Source organism: Marmota flaviventris, chromosome 2, assembly GCF_047511675.1.
Source record: "Marmota flaviventris isolate mMarFla1 chromosome 2, mMarFla1.hap1, whole genome shotgun sequence".
In the NCBI taxonomy this organism is placed as follows: Eukaryota; Metazoa; Chordata; class Mammalia; order Rodentia; family Sciuridae; genus Marmota; species Marmota flaviventris.
In genome coordinates, this window is record NC_092499.1 from 71,862,860 (window position 1) to 71,883,135 (window position 20,276).

At 34.9% G+C, this 20,276-nt stretch overlaps 1 protein-coding gene and 1 pseudogene across 1 annotated transcript in view; one reads left to right on the top strand and one right to left on the bottom strand.

Moving 5' to 3' along the window:
- Positions 1 to 20,276, bottom strand: part of Mnat1 (MNAT1 component of CDK activating kinase) — a 224,039-nt gene that overhangs the window by 84,923 nt on the left and 118,840 nt on the right. Inside the window, exon 7 of the mRNA XM_071607994.1 lies at positions 10,194 to 10,315. Coding sequence (XP_071464095.1) covers positions 10,194 to 10,315 — 122 coding nt within the window. The remainder of the gene's footprint in view (positions 1 to 10,193; positions 10,316 to 20,276) is intronic.
- On the top strand, positions 18,973 to 20,238 carry LOC114088215 (large ribosomal subunit protein uL4 pseudogene; annotated as a pseudogene).

Consider the following 20,276-nt stretch of genomic DNA (forward strand, 5'->3'; position numbering starts at 1 on the left):
AAATATAGCACCCCTCATGTTCAAAACAGGAACATGGGATAAGAGGAACATATCTCAACATTGTAAACGTTATCTATGCTAAAACCCAAGCCAACACAACTCTAAATGAAGAAAAATTGAAAGCATTCCATCTAAAAACTAGAACAAGACAGGGATGCCCTCTTTCACCACTTCTATTTAACATAGTTCTTGAAACTCTAGCCAGAGCAATTAGACGAAAGAAATTAAAGGGATATAGATAGGAAAAGAAGCCAAATTGTCACGATTTGCTTACAACATGATTCTATACCTAGAGGATCCAAAAAATTTCTTAGAGGTAAATGAGAAGGAGAAACAATCAGTGAAGTGAATAGAGAGCCTACAGAATGGGAGCAAATTTTTTCTACATGCACATCAGATAGAGCACTAATCTCCAGGATATATAAAGAACTCAAAAATCTTAATACCAAAAAAACCAAATAACCTAATCAACAAATGGACCAAGGAATTGAACAGACACTTCTCAGAAGATGATATATAATCAACCAAAAAACATATGAAAATGTTCAACATCTCTAGCAATTAGAGAAATACGAATCAAAACTACTCTTAAGAAAGTACACATATGATGACATGAATGGTGTGACTCTAATTTGTGTACAATCAGAGATATGAAAAATTGTGGTCTATATGTATAACATGAATTGTAATGCATTCTGCTGTCATATATAACAAATAAAAATAAAAGATAATAATTGAAAGAAACTACTCTAAGGTTCATTTCACCCTAGTCAGAATGGCAGCTATTAAGAGTACAAACAACAATTAGTGTTGGCAAGGACGTGGCGAAAAAGGGACACTCATACATTGCTGGTGGGACTGCCAACTGGTGCAACCATATGGAAAGCAGTATAGAGATTCCTTGGAAAACTGGGAATGGAACCACCATTTAACCCAGTAATCCCACTCCTCAGTTTATACCCAAAGGTCTTAAAAACAGCATACTACAGGGACACAGCCACATCAATGTTTATAGCAACACAATTCACAATAGCTAAACTGTGGAAGCAACCTAGATGCCCTTCAGTAGATGAATGGATAAAATACACACACACATACACACACACAAACACACAATGGAATATTACTCAGCAATAAAAGAGAATAAAATCATGGCATTTACAGGTAAATGGATGGAGCTGGAGAATATCATGCTAAGTGAAGTAAGCCAATCCTGAAGAAACAAAAGCTAATGTTTTCTCTGGTATGTAGCTGCTGATCCATAATGGGGATGGGCGGGGGGAGCATGGGAGGAATTAAGGAACTTTAGAAAGGGCAAAGGGGAAGGAGGAGAACAGAGGGGGGCATGGGGGTAGGAAAGACAGTGGAATGAGATGGACATCATTACCTTAAGTATATGCATGAAGACAAGAATGGTGTGACTCTACTTTGTGTACAACTAGAGACATCAAAAATTGTGGTCTATAATGTGTACTATGAATTGAAATGCATTCTGCTATCATGTATAACAAATTAGAACAAATAAATAAATTTTTAAGAAAAAGAGAGAATCACAACCAGAGGTATTAGATCTCTTTCAGACATTTAAAAATAGTGAATTGTTAATGTTAAAGATTATAGTGGAAAAGAAACAGAAAATTTAAGCAGAAATCATAAAAAAAGAAATGAATGGAAATGTTAGATATAAAAATCACAATACCAGAAAAAATTCCTCTGGTGGGCTTATCAGCACAACAGACAAAAGAATGAGTGAACCTGAGGCTAAGATGAGAAATTATCCAAATCTTTGAAACAGAAATTTTTAAAACTATATAAAAGCACAAAACAGAGGATACAATAGCTGTTTCAAAAAAAAAAAAGTACCGAAAGTTCTAACATTACATGATTTAAGAGACTAAATGATCTTTAAAAACATTTGTTAGTAAAAACCTAGTATAAACAGAAAAAAAATTATTAGTTTATGTTCTTGGGCACAAGATACATTAAGATGCAATCTGGTGACACCAACAACTGAAAGGGATGATGACAGAATTTCACATTTTGTGTACTATTGAAGCAAAAGTGGTAAATTCAATTTAGACCTAAGAATTAGGATAATAAATATAATCACTATGGAAATCAGAAAGAAAATAGATAATATATATAATTGGGAATGAGCAAAAAATTTAAATATTGTACTACCAAAAAAATAAATAAATAAAATAAATAACTGAACACAAAAGAAAATAGTAATGCAGGAAATACAAGTGTGAGAGGGGGTTATATGTCTTATAGAAACAAACATAAAAATGATAGATAGCCTTCATTGTTAGTAATTTGTTTAAATATAAATGAAGAATTTCTCCAATCAGTGATAGAGATTGGTGCAACAGCTTTTTTTTTTAAAAAAAAAAATGTTCTAACAATATTCTGTCAAGAGACTAACTTTTTAAATCAAAAGACACAAATGTGTTAAAAGTGAAGGATGGAGGGTCTGTGGCTGTGGCTCAGTGGTAGCCCACTTGCCTAGCATGTGTGAGGCACTGGGTTTGATTCTCAGCACCATGTATAAATAAATAAAGGTCTATCAACAACTTAAAAAAAAATTTTTTTAAAGTGAAGGATGGAAAAAGCCAATCGACGCAAATAGTAACCAAAATAAAGGAGAGTGAGCTATATTACTATCAAATAAAATAGATTTTTAATCAAAAGAGGTTATAAGACAAAGACCAGATATTTATATATCTTCAATACTTCAAGAAGATTTATAAATATAAACATGTATGCACTTAATAACAGATCATGAAAATATATGAGGCAAACATTGTCAGATTTGGTGGGAGAAATAGATCATTCTATAATAATAGTTGGAGACTTCAAAATACTCCACTTTTGATTTAGATAGAGAAACTAAACAAAGGATTATCAACATTAACAATCATTAGTCAAACTAAAAAAATGACAAAATTAAAATTACTAAAATCAGAAATGAGACATTACTACCAATTCAAGAAATAAGAGCATGCTATGAGCAGTTATATCCTAACAATGGATATTCCAGATGACATGGAAAATCCCTTTAAATACAAAATCTGTGTTAAATCACTAAGAAATAGAAAATCTGAATAGACCTACAAATAAAAAGTAGGCTTAAACAGTAATCAAGAACCTTCTTATGAAATGTTCTTGACCTGATAAATTCAAAGGTGAATTCTACCAATCATAAAAAGAAGAACTAACACTAATTCTTCTCAAATTTTTCAAAACACTAAAGAGGGGGCAATACTCCCTGATTCATAACCTAATACAAAAGCCAGCTAAAGACACTGGGGGATGATGGTGGCTAAAAGTCAGTATCTCTGATGAATGCAAATGAAAAAATCCTCAACAAAACGCTAAGAAAACAAGCTTAACACCATACCAAAATGTTTATACACTGTGAATAAGCAGGATTTATCTCCAGGATACACGGTTGACTTAACATATGCAAATAAATATGATACACTTTATCAACAAAATGAAAAATTAAAGGTACATGATCATCTCAATAAATGACGAAAAAGTATTTGACAAAGTTCAAAGTCAATTCATGATAAAAAACTCTCCACAAAGTGAGTTCAGAATGAAATTACATCAACAAAATAAAGAGCATTTATGAAAAGTCCACAGTTTGCATCATAATCAATAAGGAGAAACTTGAAAGTTTTTTCCCTAAGACCCAGTACAAGGCAAAAATGCCTATTCTACACAGTACTGAAAAGACTAGTAAGAATAAATTATACATGAAAAGAAATAAAAGCCATCTGAATAAGAAAGGAAAAGTAAAATTACTGCTATTTATAGGTAACATGGGCCGTTATGTAGAAATCCTAAAAAACTAAACAAACAACAACAACAAAAAAAATAGTACTAGTGCTATGGTCTCAGTATAGTTGAGTATGTCCCCCTAAAGTTAGTGTGTTGACATTTAATCTCCACTGTAAATTTTTAAGAGGGTGGAAACTTAATCCAACTGTGATGTTTGAAGGCAGGGTCACTGGGAAGTGATTAAAATTAGTTAAAGTCATCAGGATGGAGTCCTGATAATTAAAGACTGGTGGCTTTATAAAAAGGAGGGAAAAGACATATTCTCACACTCACTGTCTCTTACCATGTGATACCCTGTGCCATTTCTCTGCCAGCCAGAAGACCATCATCAGATGCAGCCCCTCAGCCCAGAACCTCCAGAGATATGGCTAAATAAATCTTTTTTTCTTTATAAAGTTACTCAACCTGTAATATTCAGCTATTAGAAACAAAATGAAGACAGAAAATTAGTACCAAGAAATTAGGCTGTTATCACGAATACCTAAAAATATGGAAATAGCTTTGGAATTGCTAACAGACATAGGTTGCAAGAAATTAAAGGAGCAGGCTTAGAAAAGGCCTATAATGCTATAAATGGGCATCACTGGTGATTCTCGTGAGGTCTCAGAAGACAAGGAGACAAGATAACTACTCTTAGATGGAAATAAGGGTTCTAGTGGAAATTGTGTACAGGACCTAAGACTTAGTGGAAGGCTGAAATTAAGAAGATGAACTAGTTTATTTAGAAGACAAAACTTTAAAACAGCAAGACATTCAGGCTGTGGTATAAGTATTATTGGCTACTTTTAGTTAGGCTAACAGTGAAATTGGGGAATAATAGGAAACAGAATGGGAAGATTTGGAAATTCAGAGGTTGGCCAGAAAAGAAGAAAAAGAATGTTTTTGTCTAACTCAGAATATAAATCCTTTTCTCTTGACTTGGAATGCAGGGATCTTCCTGTCTTGCTGCTGCCCAAGGCATACTTCTGTCCATATGTTCTGAAAAATATATACTTTGTATAATATTGGATCTGTCTGCCTCTTTCTTCAGTCTATTGGTACTTTCTGCCTCTCTTTAGTATGTTGATTCTCATACATTGGGACAAGGTTTCTACAAAACACCATGAAGTGGTCTATGGCTGCTGGCATTCACATGTGTTCACAGCTTTTGCCAGCAGCAAACCTCTGTGTTGCATACATGGTGCTAATTCTACAGGCATATCAAATGCAAGAGTATGGGGTCATGGTGGCTGCCACCAAGATTCCAGGAAAGCCTGGAAAAGTCAGACAGAAGGATGTCACAGGGTTGGAACCCATGCAGAGAATGACTGATGAAGTGATTACCAGTTGAGTTGTAGAGTGGTGTCTCAGTGGAGACTCCAATAGGGTAAAGCTACCAGGAGCATGAATCACACATCTGGAAAAGCCATGTACATGCCAAACATCAAGGTAGCCATGTGAACCTGCAAAGCCCTATGAATGGGGCTACCCAAGGCCTTTGGGGCCATTTGCCTGCTCAGCATTAACAAGATTCCAGATTTCCTAGAGCTTTAAAAATTAATGTCTGCCACACTGCATTTCACTCCTCCTTTGGTCTGATTATTCCTCTATATTTGCCTATTTCTTCCTTTTGGATTAGGAGGGTTTACCGTGCACCTATTCCACCACTGTAGGCAAGTAAATTGTGTTTTTTGTTTTGTTTTGTTTTTACAGAGGCTCACAGCTAAAAGAGTTTGCCTTGAGTCTCAGAGGAGACTTTGGACTTTGACTTTTGAGCAATACTGGAACAAGTTAAAACGTTGACCCATGAAAAGAATACACTTTGCCTTGTAAGGTGGACAAGAGGTCAGGGGACCAAGAATGAAATACTATGGTTTGAATGCGGATTGTAGTCAAGAATTCATATATTGAAGGCTTGGTACCTATTATGGCAGTGTTGAGATGGTAAAACTTTAAGAAGTCAAACCTAGAGGGAGGTCACTGGGGTTGCTGCCCTCAAGAGAGCAAATTGTTGGGAGTGAGCCTAACCTGTGAATCACTATTTGGCTTTCTATTAAGCAATGTGATCTCTCCCTCTTTTAAATGCTTCCACCAAAATTCAATATGCCTTAAAGAGGAATGAATGAAATTTGGCCTTTACCTTATACCATTATGCAAAAAAAAAAAAAAAAAAAAAAAACACCAAAAAAAATGAACCAATGGAGCTGCCTGTTCTTGGACTTTCAGCCTCCAAAACAGTGAGCTACGTAAACCTCTTTTCTTTAAAAGCATGCCACCAGTGTTTTATTATAGTATTGCAAAATGGAGAACACAACCAGCAAATAAATTCAGTGCTTATATAAGCAATATAGAGGATCAACATGCACAAATCAGTTGTCTTTTTTTATACCCAGAGCATTTAATCCAAAAGTGAGATTGAGTTCCACTTACTATAGCAGCAAAAATAATAAAATACTTAGTAATAACCAAGGAGGTAAAAAGTCTGCACACTGAAAACCATAAGACACTGAGGAAGACAAAAATAAATTTAAAAATATCCCATGATTATGGAATGGGAGAATTAATATTGTTAAAATATCTTTACCACCAAAAATGATACACAGATTCAATACAATCCCTTTCAAAATTCCTATGACATTTTTCACAGAAATGAAAAATTTGAAAATTTGTATGGAATCACAAAAGACAACAGACAAAGCAGTCTTGAGGGGAAATAAAAGAAACAAAGTTAGAGGCATCGAACTTCCTGATTTCAGATACAGTAATCAAAACAGTACAGTACTAGTACAGAGACAAAACAGAAAGCCCAGAAATAATCCCAAGCATATATGGTCAACAAAATTTTTACAAGAGGAGGAAGAATACATAAAGGGGAAAGATGAGTTTCTTCAATAAATGGTTTTGAAAAAAAAATGATTTATCTTCTTGCAAAAGAATGAAATTTGACCTTTACCTTACACCATATGCAAAAAAAAAAAAAAAAATGGATAAAACTCAACATCACTAATCATCAGAAAAGCGGAAATAAAAACCAGAGTGAGATATCACCTCATACCAGGTAGGATGACTATTATGAAATGGGAAATAGATAACAATAGTTGGAAAAGATATAAAGAACAGGGAATCCTAAGGCATTGTTAGTGAAAATGTTAGTTGGTATAGTCATTATGGAAAACAGCATGAAGTTCCTCAAAAAATTAAAAAAAGAATTAACAAATGACCTAGCAATAGCTTTTTAAGGGCATATACTCAAAGGAAATAAAATCAGTACCTCAAAGACAGATTTGTGTTCTCATGTTCATTGCAGCATTATTCACAATAGCCCAAATATGGAAGAAACTTCATAGAGTCCATCACAGATGAATGGATAAATCATGGTGTGTGTGTGTGTGTGTGTGTGTATTACTGTAAATACATATTATAATTATTGTGTTAACTTTTTGTCACTGTAACAAAAAACAACTTTGAAAAGATTTATTTTATTCTGGCTCATTTATTTTGGTCCATGTCTCCTTGAATCCATGCTTTGGGCCTGAGATGAGACAGAACATTATGACCTAAGAACATGGAGAAAGAAAGCTGTCCAGCACTTTGACAGCCATGAAAAGGAAAACAGAAAAGAGAGAGAAAGGACTAAGGATGTATCCCTTGGGGGCATGCCCTTAGTGACCTATTTACTCCATTAGGCTCCACTTCCTATACCTGCCAATACCTCCATATAGTCCATCCAGTTATAAACCGATCAATGGATTGATTGATCCATTGATGAAATCAGAGATCTCATGATTGAAATACTTCCCCAAAACCCCACGTCAGAAGTTCTGCTGCTTTGAAGATCAAGCCTTCAACATATGAACCTTTAGGGAACATTCCAGATTCAAACCATAACTAGGGATAAATGGATAAGTAAAAGAAGTATATACATACAACCTGGTATTGTTCAGCTCTAAAAAGCTGTCATATACACTCAACATAGCTAACTCCTGAGGACATTTTACTAAATTAAATAAGCCATTCACAAATAACAAATACTGTATGATTCCACTTATATGGGATACTTACAGTAGTCAAAAATCACAGAAACAAAAAATGAAATGGTTGCTGTGGGAACCAAGTGGAAAAAGGAATGGGGATTTATGAATATGAATGAGAATCTACTTCATACCACTGAACTGTACACTTAAAATTTAAGATAGTATGATTTATGTTATATGCATTACACCACTATAAAAATGGAGGTTAAAAAGAAATTTAACATGTGAAATCTGAGTCTCACAATGAATTCACAAAGAGGTAGTATTCAAAAAGGGTATCTGAAGAGATAATGGTTGAAGTATTTACAAAACTAGAACAACAAAACAAAGATTGAAGAAGCTCAAAGAAACTTTTAACATACCTGTATTTTGCCAAATACCTACAGAAACATAGTAAATCTTGCTTCTTCTCCTTACATTTTTTGGGGGAGGATGTTAAACCCAATATTTCAATTTTTATTATTTGGAGTATTCAGCACTGTGTTGTTCAATATGATAGCCGATGCCAACACCTATCTACTTAAATTTAAATTTAAGGAAATGCAAATTTTAAAATTCAGTTCTTTGATTACACTAAACATATTTCAAGTGCTCAGTAAAAATATCTGAAGACTGTCTATCAAATGGACAGTACAGATATAGACCATTTACATCACTGCAGAAATTTCTATTGACTATGCTAGCTTACAGCATTTATATTTAACTTGTTATATGGGTTACGATTTTTATCTATTATGCTATTTGTTTTCTAATTGTCAGATTTTTTTCATTCTTTTTTGTTTCTTTTCCTTCCTTCCTTTTCATTAAGTACTTTTATGATTCCATTTTCTCTGATATTGGCTTGCTATTATGTCTCCTGGTTTTATTAAATATCTTTAACTCACCAGTCTCTCCAGATAACACTATACTATTTCAACTACAAGTAATAACATTTACAACAACAAACTTCCTTTTCTTTCCCTGCCCCTTCCATCTTTTCTACTATCGTGGTCACATATTTTACTTCTCTATAGTAAAATACACAATGCACTGTTATTATGTATGACCATTTCCATGATCTCTCAGGTGTTTATTTTTATGAGAAAACTGGAAAACGCAAAATCCTGTGAAAGACAAGTTGCTATTTTAAATATTTTATCTTCACTGATATTAAAAGTAAACATTTTAAAAGAAATTTAGAGATACTGAATTCAAGTTCTTGGTAATTTGGCAAGAGATTTTTAAAAATCAATGTGTACACCACATCTAACATTTTTACATCATAAAATACAATATTCTCCATATTTGATAACTTTACTACCTCAAGGTGGGTTTTAGGTTTTGTTTCAAATCCCACAGACTTGACACCTATAGATTAAGGGACTTCAAAAGAACACAGAGTTAAAGACGTCTAGGCTTAAGCTCTATCCAACATTAGATAAGTAAACAATACATCATTTTAATTGTAAGTTTATCTTGGAATCTTTAGGATAACATGTAGAATGATATGCTTCAAGTTCAAAATTTTAATTTTGAAAATGTATGTAGGTTTTATTATTTATTTCATCTTTCCTGTTTCTGCTGTTAGGGTCTTTTGTTTTGTCCACCAATTACTTGGCCTCACTATAACCATTATTTCTTTTCATATAATATTCTTTAGACTATTTTCTTCTATTAAGAAACAAGAGATTATGGATCAACCTTTCATTCAAAAGTTTACATTGAAAAGCCAGACCAAAAAATTACTTACTCCATCCAGAAATATTTGTGTCTGTATCTTTCAAGAATAGAAATATACATTTATTTCCATAAGACAGACTGTGACCATTTCCATCATTCACAGTAGTCATGATTCCAGATTTATTTCCAAAATAGATGCATATAATATGGCAGGTGAGCCACTGGGCCAGACCTACATTATACCTTTTGACAAAATATATTTTGTGGCTCATGTCTTATAAATGTAGTTTCACAGTAGACAGCAAACAGTGAATAAATCTATCCTTATTTCATGGCAAGGAGCCCAACTCATATTTTTACTGACTTACTATAGACTAAGTTAAGACCCAGTTTAAAAAAAAAAAACATGGTGAGCTGAAAATGACTACCCACTTCAACATGCCTGCCAAGGACAGCCCTAAGAATACTACATTCCAATTCTCAAGAAACCTAACACCACTGCTAGAATATTAATGTACTAAATAAAATTTAGTATTAAGCACTGCTTATTTAAAAAAAAAAAAGACTTAAGTTCTATAAACTCAAAATCTAAGAATGTCTAAGTGTGAATTAAAAATATCATCAAGAAAGCCCTACACTTCAGTTCCTCAATGCAAAGTTCTTTTGGACACTTACCCAAGTCTTCCCAGCATCTCAAGCTCAGGAACATTTGGTCCACATGTCTCTATTTGCAGTGGTTGGTATTCATAGAGAGCTTCTTCAAGCTTATGAACAGGTGCCAATGAAATATGTTGACCCTATTTTAAAAAGGAAGGAAATTGGTTGTCTTTTAATATTACTTTCATACTGTTAGATAATTGTAGTCATTTCAAAGATGGACTGAATTCCTCATATTTAAAAACAATATCCATTAGGAGGTTTTTCAAGATAGTGAAATACAGAAAGTTGCTGTCCTGGCTGCTCCATAGCATAAAACCAAGAAAGCAGATAGGCAGCTTCTTGGCTGAATGAAAAAAAAGCAGAGGATGAGGGAGACTTTACTGGAATTTAATATTGGACACTCAAAACAGATCAAGGACTCAGGAGGTTGGATATAATAAAGTAAGGAAAAACTCCCCAGCACTGCAGGTGTTGCCATGGCCAGAAGCACCACTGGAAGCAGTCCCTCCATAAGCAATTTGGAAAAATAAGGGAATCATAGGAACCTGCATTTTTAGGAAGACTGAGTTATGTCTGCGTATGGAGAGTTTAGAGATCAAAGACACTGCCAGACTAAACTGAAAGATGGCTGCACAATATCCTTGGGTGAGAAAGAAGCCGCCATCTCTCCAGGCTGCATACAGAGGACAGAGGAAGGAACCATTTTGTAGCCATGGTGCAGGGGGACAGCAGCAGAGGGAGCTGATTCCTGGCAAACCCACGTTTGAGCCAAAACACAGGACTGGTAAACTCACATTGCATGACACAGAGTGTGCCTAAGTGAGCAAGAGAAAATCAAATGTGAGAGAGGTTTATACAGAGAGACGACTGGTCATGGAAACAAATCCAGATCTTCCCCTCCCCCTCCAATCCAGGTGCTTATGGGATGCATTAGTAGAGATGGGCTTTGCTAGGAATTCAGAAGGTCTGGGGCAGGAGAGATTGAGTTTGGAGGCTGAACCTGAGACCAGAAAGCATGGGGTCCACAGATGACAGAGTAAAACTGGTTGCTCCACCACCTGAGTGGAACCCAGGGGCAATCCCAAGGGTAGAGTCTTCCAGCGTGAACCAGCAATTGCTGGGCCATGGAGGAGTGCTGATTTAAAATCTCCAGACCAACTGGCATTTAGCAAACAGCCTGAAGCCTACCAAAGCCTAATTCCTGCCTCCAGAGTTCCACCTATAGGATTACCTCTCTCACCCTTCAGGGTGTGGTTACATAGCACTGTTGAGAAGGGAAGCTAAGAATCTTCTGAACTCCAAAGGAAACAATTCTTTAACTTTTCATTGAGATTTTTTTGTTGTTGTTGTTCTTTTTTACTTTTCTGTTTAATTCTGACCTTAATGGTGGAATGGTTCATGGACATTTATATAATTTCACAGTTGTTGTTTTTTCTCCTCATTTCTAGCATTTTTGAAACCAGTCATTTTTCATGGACCAGTTTTTTGAGGATTAGGATGTTTGATTCATATCTTTCAGTTTTGTTTGGTATTGTTTAATTTTTTTATTTTTAACTTTTCAAACACCAATTCTGTCCTCTCCCTGTCTACCAGTTGAATTGTGAACTCTTTTGCAAACTTACTGTTTTTATTGTAGGCAATAAGTGATCATTTCTATTTATTGTGACAATGCTATAGACATCATAACAAGAACTTTTTCATTTAATGCTACATATTATTTGCATTAATTATTATTATTATTTGTCTTCCCATAAACAGTAGGGTACTGGAAACCTTCAGGGACACTACAAGTCTACAGGGTAGAAATTCTACAGCCTCGGATCCATACTGTTAGATGGGTAGACACACAAACAGCATAAAAACTCAAGGGAACAAATTGACCCAAACAAACCAAGATACTTCAATAATGGAATCCATCGATGTGACAGTGGAAGAAACATTCAAAGGAGTTTAAAATATACAAGTTGAACTAATCTATGAGAAAAAGAACACTGTAAAGAGTGAAATCAGCGAGAAAATATAGGAGATGAAAGATCACTTCAATAAAATAAAGCTGACCATGAAAATAAAGATAACCATGGAGAGGAGTCCCTAGATATCAAATCAGAGACACTGCATCTGATAGAACAAAAAGTTGGCTACGATCTACATACTGTGGGGTCAGGCTCCAAATTCCTTAATAGGACGCCCATAGCCCAAGAGTTAATAACAAGAATAAATAAATGGGACTTACTTAAACTAAAAAGTTTTTTCTCAGCAAGAGAAACAATAAGAGAGGTAAACAGAGAGCCTACATCCTGGGAACAAATTTTTACCCCTCACACTTCAGATAGAGCCCTAATATCCAGAATATACAAAGAACTCAAAAAATTAAACAATAAGATAACAAATAACCCAATCAACAAATGGGCCAAGGACCTGAACAGACACTTCACAGAGGAGGACATACAATCAATCAACAAGTACATGAAAAAATGCTCACCATCTCTAGCAGTCAGAGAAATGCAAATCAAAACCACCCTAAGATACCATCTCACTCCAGTAAGATTGGCAGCCAGTATGAAGTCAAACAACAATAAGTGTTGGCGAGGATGTGGGGAAAAGGGTACACTTGTACACTGCTGGTGGGACTACAAATTGGTAAGGCCAATCTGGAAAGCAGTATGGAGATACCTGGGAAAGCTGGGAATGGATCCACCATTTGACCCAGTTTTTATCGCCTTCCTCGGACTATTCCCTGAGGATCTTAAAAGAGCGTACTATAGGGATACTGCCACATCAATGATCATAGTGGCACAATTCACAATAGCTAGACTGTGGAACCAACCTAGATGCCCTTCAATAGATGAATGGATAAAAAAAAATGTGGCATCTATACACAATGGAGTACTACGCAGCAATAAAAAATGACAAAATCATAGAATTTGCAGGGAAATGGATGGCATTAGAACAGATTATGCTAAGCGAAGCTAGCCAATCCTTAAAAAACAAATGCCAAATGTCTTCTTTGATATAAAGAGAGCAACTAAGAACAGAACAGGGAGGAAGAGCATGAGGAAAAGATTAACATTAAACAAAGACGAGTGGGGGGAGAGAAAGGGAGAGAGAAGGGAAAGCATATGGAAATGGTAGGAGACCCTCAATGTTACACAAAATTACATAGAAGAGGATATGAGGGGAAAGGGGGGGGGGAAACAAGGGAGAGAATTGAACAACAGCAGATGAGGTAGAGAGGGATGATGGGAGGGGAGGGGAGGGGGGATAGTAGGGGAAAGGAAAGGTAGCAGAATACAACAGTCACTAATATGCCATTATGTAAAAAATGTGAGTGTGTAACCGATGTGATTCTGCAATTTGTATTTGGGGTAAAAATGGGAGTTCATAACCCAATTGAGTCATATGTATGAAAGATGATATATCATGAGCTTTGTAATGTTTTGAACAACCAATAAAAAAAATTTAAAAAAAAAGATAACCATGGAGGAAAGCTATGAAGAGACTATCAACAGAACTTCCAAGAAATATGGGATAACCTGAAAAGACCAAATTTAAGATTTATCAGAATACATGAAGGCATGGAAATACAAACCAAAGGAATACACAATCTTTTCAATGAAATAAAACCTGAAAATTTCCCAAAACTAAACAATAAAATGGAAAATCAAATACAGGAGGCTTGCAGGACCCCAAATATACAAAATTACAACAGACACACACCAAGGCATATTATTATGAATATGCCTAACATACACAATAAGGATAGAATTTTAAAGGCTGTCAGAGAAAAACAACATGTCACATTTAGAGGAAAACCAATCTGGATCTCAGCTGATGGCTCAACACAGATCCTCAAAGCTAGGATGTCTTGGAATTATATACCAAGCTCTGAAAGAAAATGAATACCAGCCAAGAATACTATACCCATGAAAATTAAGTTTCAGGAATTATGATGGAATAAAAGCCTTCCATGATTAAAAAATTTAAAAGAATTTACAACTAGAAAGCCTTACAAACATTCTCAATAAAATATTTCATGAAGAAGAAATGAAAAATAAAAGTGAACCAGCAAAGGGAGGAACTACACTAGAAAAATAGTTAACCAAGGAGAAACTAATTCAAATTAAAAACTAGAAATAAATCAAAATGACAGGGAATAAAAATCATTTCTCAATAATAGCACTGAATGTAAATGGCCTAAACTCATCAAATCAAAAGACACAGACTGGCAGATTGGATTAAAAAACAAGGCCCAACAATATGCTATCTCCAAGAGAGTTACCTCATAGGCAAACAACATCCACAGACTAGAGGCAAAAGGATGGGGAAAAGCATCATTCACACAGATCTCATAAACAAGCAGGTGTTTCTATCCTCATATCAGATAAAGTGGACTTTAAGCCAAAGTGAATCAGAAAAGACCGAGAAGGTCATTTCATACTGCTTAAGGGAATTATACATCAACAAGACATAATAACCGTACATATTTATGCCCCGAATAGGGGAGCATCTATGTACATCAAACAATCCCTTCTCAATTTCAGGAATCTAATAGACTACAACACAATAATACTGGGAGACTTTAACATACCTCTCACCACTAGAAGATCCTCCAAACAAAAACTAAATAAAGAAGCTACAGAACTAAAAACTACAATTAGTAATTTAGACTTAAAAGATATATAGACTATTTCATCCATCAATAACTAAATAATCTTTCTTTCAGCAGCACACACATTCTTCTCTAAAATAGACCATATCTTAGGCCACAAAGTAACTATTAGCAAATACAAAAAAAAATAGACATAATACCTTGTATTCTATTAGATCATAATAGAATGAAATTAGAAATCAATTATAAAATTAAAAATAGAAGCTACTCGAACACCTGGAGACTAAATAGTACTCTATTGAATGACCAGTGGATAGCAGAAGAAATAAGGGATGAAATTAAAAGATAATTAGTGCAAATTGAAGATTTGCACAACGGGAGCCTCTTCAAGTAGACTTCTATGCCCTAGAGACATGTTCCCATCATTTTTTTTTTTTTTTCAAACACATCCGTGTTTTCTCATTCAACAAGATTTTTCAGGTCCATATTATCTTTTTCCAACCCCATCTCTGGAATCAGCCCTTTCTCCAATTCATTATCTTTTTATTATAGAATGGTATTCAGAAATAAAATCTAGGCACCAAAAAAAAAAAAAATAGCCATTAGAGCTATTCCATGGGTATAATGCATTACGTTTCTGCAACCCACATTAAATAATTTATAGTCACTAACATAGCTTTTAAAGGAAGAAAACCAAATCCATCAAGTTCAAATTTAGCTTTAAGCAGTGCAACTGTTCAATGTAGTAAAACTCAGCAAAAAATATAAGCGTAGTCCATCCTCACATTTTCCTATTTTTATTAAATAGTTTGGTAATCAGCGTTTTCTTGACAACCCTAATTAGGAAAGAAAGCTAACACAATTATTCTCTGCAACATTTGCCAACATTTGTCTGTTCTCCTAGGTCTTTACAATGGAATCAATTTACCAAATATTTATCTATTTTGTATATATACAAAGTAAGAAAATTTTATACTGAGAGCTAAATTGAATTAAAACACCTAGGTATTTTTCTGAGAAGAAAGAAATAATGGTTAACTAAAATATAAAGGTCTAATGACCATATCTAATCACAAGTATACAAAATAAAATACAACTCAACCATCCAACATCATTACATTAAGATTTACATATGTATCATACATCTGGGCCTAGAATTCTAATTTATAAAAATCGTTTTTTATATATAGTGCATATTTTCTGATTCTAACTCTAGTATTATTACTTACCAATTTCTCATCTATTTCTCTATATCATAATTCTTTGAAAACTATTTGGGTAGTTATTAATTCCCTTATTTTCTCACTTATAATTTTTTTCTGCTATTACCTCCTTTAGATTCTTCTTTTGTCCTAAATTACTATGTTGGATGCATATGACACACGCTATCCCTTATTTTAAAAATGGGAAGGAGGGGAACAAGACATATTTAAAAGTCATAAAATAAAATTGTAGCAATGAGGAACAATCACTGAAAATGTTTGCACTTGGGGCTGGGGCTGGGGCTGTGGCTCAGTGGTAGAGCGCTTGCCTAGCATGTGTGAGGCACTGGGTTCGATCCTCAGCACCACATAAAAATAAACAAATCAAATAAAAATGTATTCTGTCCATCTACAACTCTAAAAAGAAAATGTTTGAACCTAACTTTCGGGCTTTCTCTTCAACACGTTCAATCCCATGCAGCAGCATTCTAGCTAGTTTAGTCATATTAATGGCATCACTGACATTGTGATCTCAAAAACCCTTACCAGAAAATGGACAAAGGCCTTGAAAAGACATTTCTCCAAATATGGTATACATGTAGCCAAGAACTACATGAAAAGATGTTCAACATCACTAGTTATTAGGGAAATGCAAATCAACTCCATGATGAGATATCACTTCATACCTATAGCTATTTAAGATGACTACTTTTCAAAGGAGAAAATGGAAATAAGCAAGAAAAATCTGAACTCTTAGGAACTGCTGCTGGAAATGTAAAATGGTACAGCCACTATGGAAAACGGTATAGCAAGTCCTCAAAAAATTAAGAACAGAATTACCAGCAATTCCACTTCTGGATGTATATCAGAGAGAAGTCAAAGAACAGTCTCAAACCTATTATCCTTTTATTATAGAATAGTATTCAGAAATAAAATCTAGGCACCAAAAAAAAAAAAAAGCCATTAGAGCTATTCCATAGGTATAATGCATTACATTTCTACAACCCACATTAAATAATTCATACACTCATGCATGTTCATAGAAGCAAAATTTACAATAGCCAAATAATGATACACTGATAGAAGCAATCCAGTATGTATTGAAGGATGAATGAATAAATAAAATGTGGTGTATATGTATAAACATACATACAATGAAATATTATTCAGCCTTATAAAGGAAGAAAATTCTGACATATGACACGTGGATAAACCTGAAGACCTTATGGTAAGTGAAATAAGCCCGTCATAAAAAGACAAATGTTATATAATTACAGTTACATGAAGTTCCTAAAGTAGTCAGTTTCATAGAGACAAAAAATAGAAGGCGGTTACCAGAAGATAAAAGTAGGGAGAATAATAATGTGGAATATTTTGAGTAGTAATCTGACATTCCTGTTTTCAAGCGTCTTATTCATAGGTTGCTAGGCACTAAATTATGCTGTCATATTATACAAAAAGTCCAGTTATCATTGTCATGGGTAACTTAGGAGAGATGAGGAAGGCAGTAGAGAAGGGAAAAGGAAAAAGAAAAACTTTAAACAATTAAAGAAGCACACCTATTAAAACCCCATTAACATTTCATTCATCCAGGATGGCTAGCACAGAATAGGTAGCTTCAAGAGCTGGAACATTTTCCAGGGAAGAAAATACTTGAGAAAGACAATGTTTTTAAGACATTACAGCAAAAAGCAACAAAATAAAACTAATTACCCCCTAAATATTAACAATACCCAAGCAACTAAAGTTATGCTATCATATAATTCAAAATCTTCTCTGAATTTTATAGACACATAAAAAATCATCTAATAATATTCATTGTTTACTCTGCACCAGGCACTATTCAAAGGGTTTTAAATGCATTATCTCATTAGCATTCAAATCCCTACTCTCCTAGTAAGGAAATGGGACTAAAACATGTGACTGAACAAGCTCATACCTAGTTAGTGACAAGTTGAAGATCAGAAGCCAAATCTATTAAATTCCAAAGTCTGTTTTTCCCTTTAACTCCCTGATTTTATGAATATGGAAATTAATATCTCCTAAGTATAAATCTTACTAAGACAAATAAAATGTGGTGTATATGTATAAACATACATACAATGAAATATTATTCATATGAATAGTTATAGTCAGACACTAATCCCTGTTCAGTGTAGGTTCTGCCACTCTACACTGAGTGTTAGTAACTTATTTATAGACAATATAATGTTCGTTTAATTTAAAAGTATAATGTCAAAAAGTGAATCACAGATGGTTTAGATCAAATTTTACACAAATTCTAATAGCTCAGATACTAAAAATACCATAGGAGTATTAAAAAATTATAGGTTGGGGATACAGCTCAGTGGTAGAGTGCTCACCTAGCACACAGGAGACCTTGGGTTTAATTAGCAGAAAAAGTAGAGTGGGGTACATATAAATATATGAGATAAATGAGATATTTACAGAAAAATAAATATTACTTGGTGGTTATTCTGTTTATCATTAAGAAGAGTAAAATAAAGTTCACACATGATACACAAATTGGCCTTCTAACATTCACTCTATCCCCCTTCCAGCCAAAAAAATAAAAACCAGTGTGAGATATAGATGGTAAATTTCTGAGATATAAAACCTAGGAAGAACTCAGATAACATCATTTACCCTCACTGACATAATTAAGATTTTTTTAAAATCACCAACAGATCAGATTATGTCCTAACAACTCATGAGAAAACTGTTATGAGTTTTAACTGACTGAAGTTCACAGTTCAAAAAATCTGTATAGATGCAAAATATTATTGAATGTAATATTTCCACCAACACAATGTGATATTTTTCTAAATGATCAGTAAAAGGAAAATTCACATTAAGGAAGTCATATTATATGAGAAACTTAGTCATACAAATAAATAAAATTTATCTGGGCGCCATATGGTACTTAAGTGCTACAGAAGATCAGAAGTGAGGCTAAGTACTTCCTTTTCCTGTGGGAGCAGCTGGATCCACAGGAGCCTGGCCTTCTCCTCTCCTGGGTATGGCGTGTGCTGGACCCCTGATATCTGTGTACTCTGAAAAGGGGGAGTCATCTAGCAAAAATCTCACTTTGCCTGCTGTGTTCAAGGCTCCAATTTGATCAGATATTGTGAACTTTGTTCATACCAACTTGCGTAAAAACAACAGACAGCCTTATGCTGTCAGTGAATTGGCAGGTCATCAAACCAGTGCTGAGTCTTGGGGTACTGGCAGAGGTGTGGCTCAAATTCCCAGAGTTCGAGGTGCTGGGACCCACCATTCTGGCAAGGGTGCCTTTGGAAATATGTGTAGAAGAGGCTGCATGTTCACACCTACCAAAACATGGTGTCGTTGGCACCCTAGAGTAAACACAACCCAAAAGTGATACTATCTGCTCTGCCTTGGCTGCCTCAGCCTGACCAGCACTGGTCATGTCTAAAGGTCACCGATTTGAGGAAGTTCCTGAACTCCCTTTGGTGGTGGAAGATGAAGTTGAAGGCTACAAGAAGACCAAGGAGGCTATTTTGCTTCTTAAGAAGCTTAAAGCCTGGAATGATATCAAAAAGGTCTATGCCTCTCAACGAATGAGAGCTGGCAAAGGCAAAATGAGAAACCGTCGTTGTATATAGCACAGGGGCCCCTGTATAACGAAGACAATGGTATCATCAAGGCCTTCAGAAACATTCCTGGAATTACTCTACTTAATGTAAGCAAACTGAACATTTTGAAACTTGTTCCTGGTGGGGCATTTCTGCATTTGGACTGAAAGTGCTTTTCGGAAGTTAGACGAACTATGTGGCACTTGGCTTAAAGCTGCTTCCCTCAAGAGTAACTATAACCTCCCTATGCACAAGATGATCAATACAGACCTGAGCAGAATCTTGAAAAGCCCAGAAATTCAAAGAGCTCTCAGGGCACCACGTAAGGAGATTCATCGCAGAGTCGTGAAGAAGAATCCATTGAAAAACCTGAGAATCAAGTTGAAGCTAAACCCATAAGAAAAGACTATGTGCAGGAATACCATTCTTCGACTGGCCAAGAATCACAAACTCAGGGTGAATTAGCAGCAGCAGCTAAATCAGATAAGAAAGATCAGAAGGGGGCTGCAGGCAAGAAGCCTGTGGTGAAAAAGCAGGGAAAGAAGGCTGTTGGTGTTAAGCAGAAGAAGCCTGTGGGGAAGAAGGCTGCACCTTCCAAGAAACCAATAGCTGAAAAGAAACCTGTTGCAGAAGAGAAAAAGTCTGCTGCATAAACTCTTACAAATCTGTTTTATTCTATAAGTTTAAATAA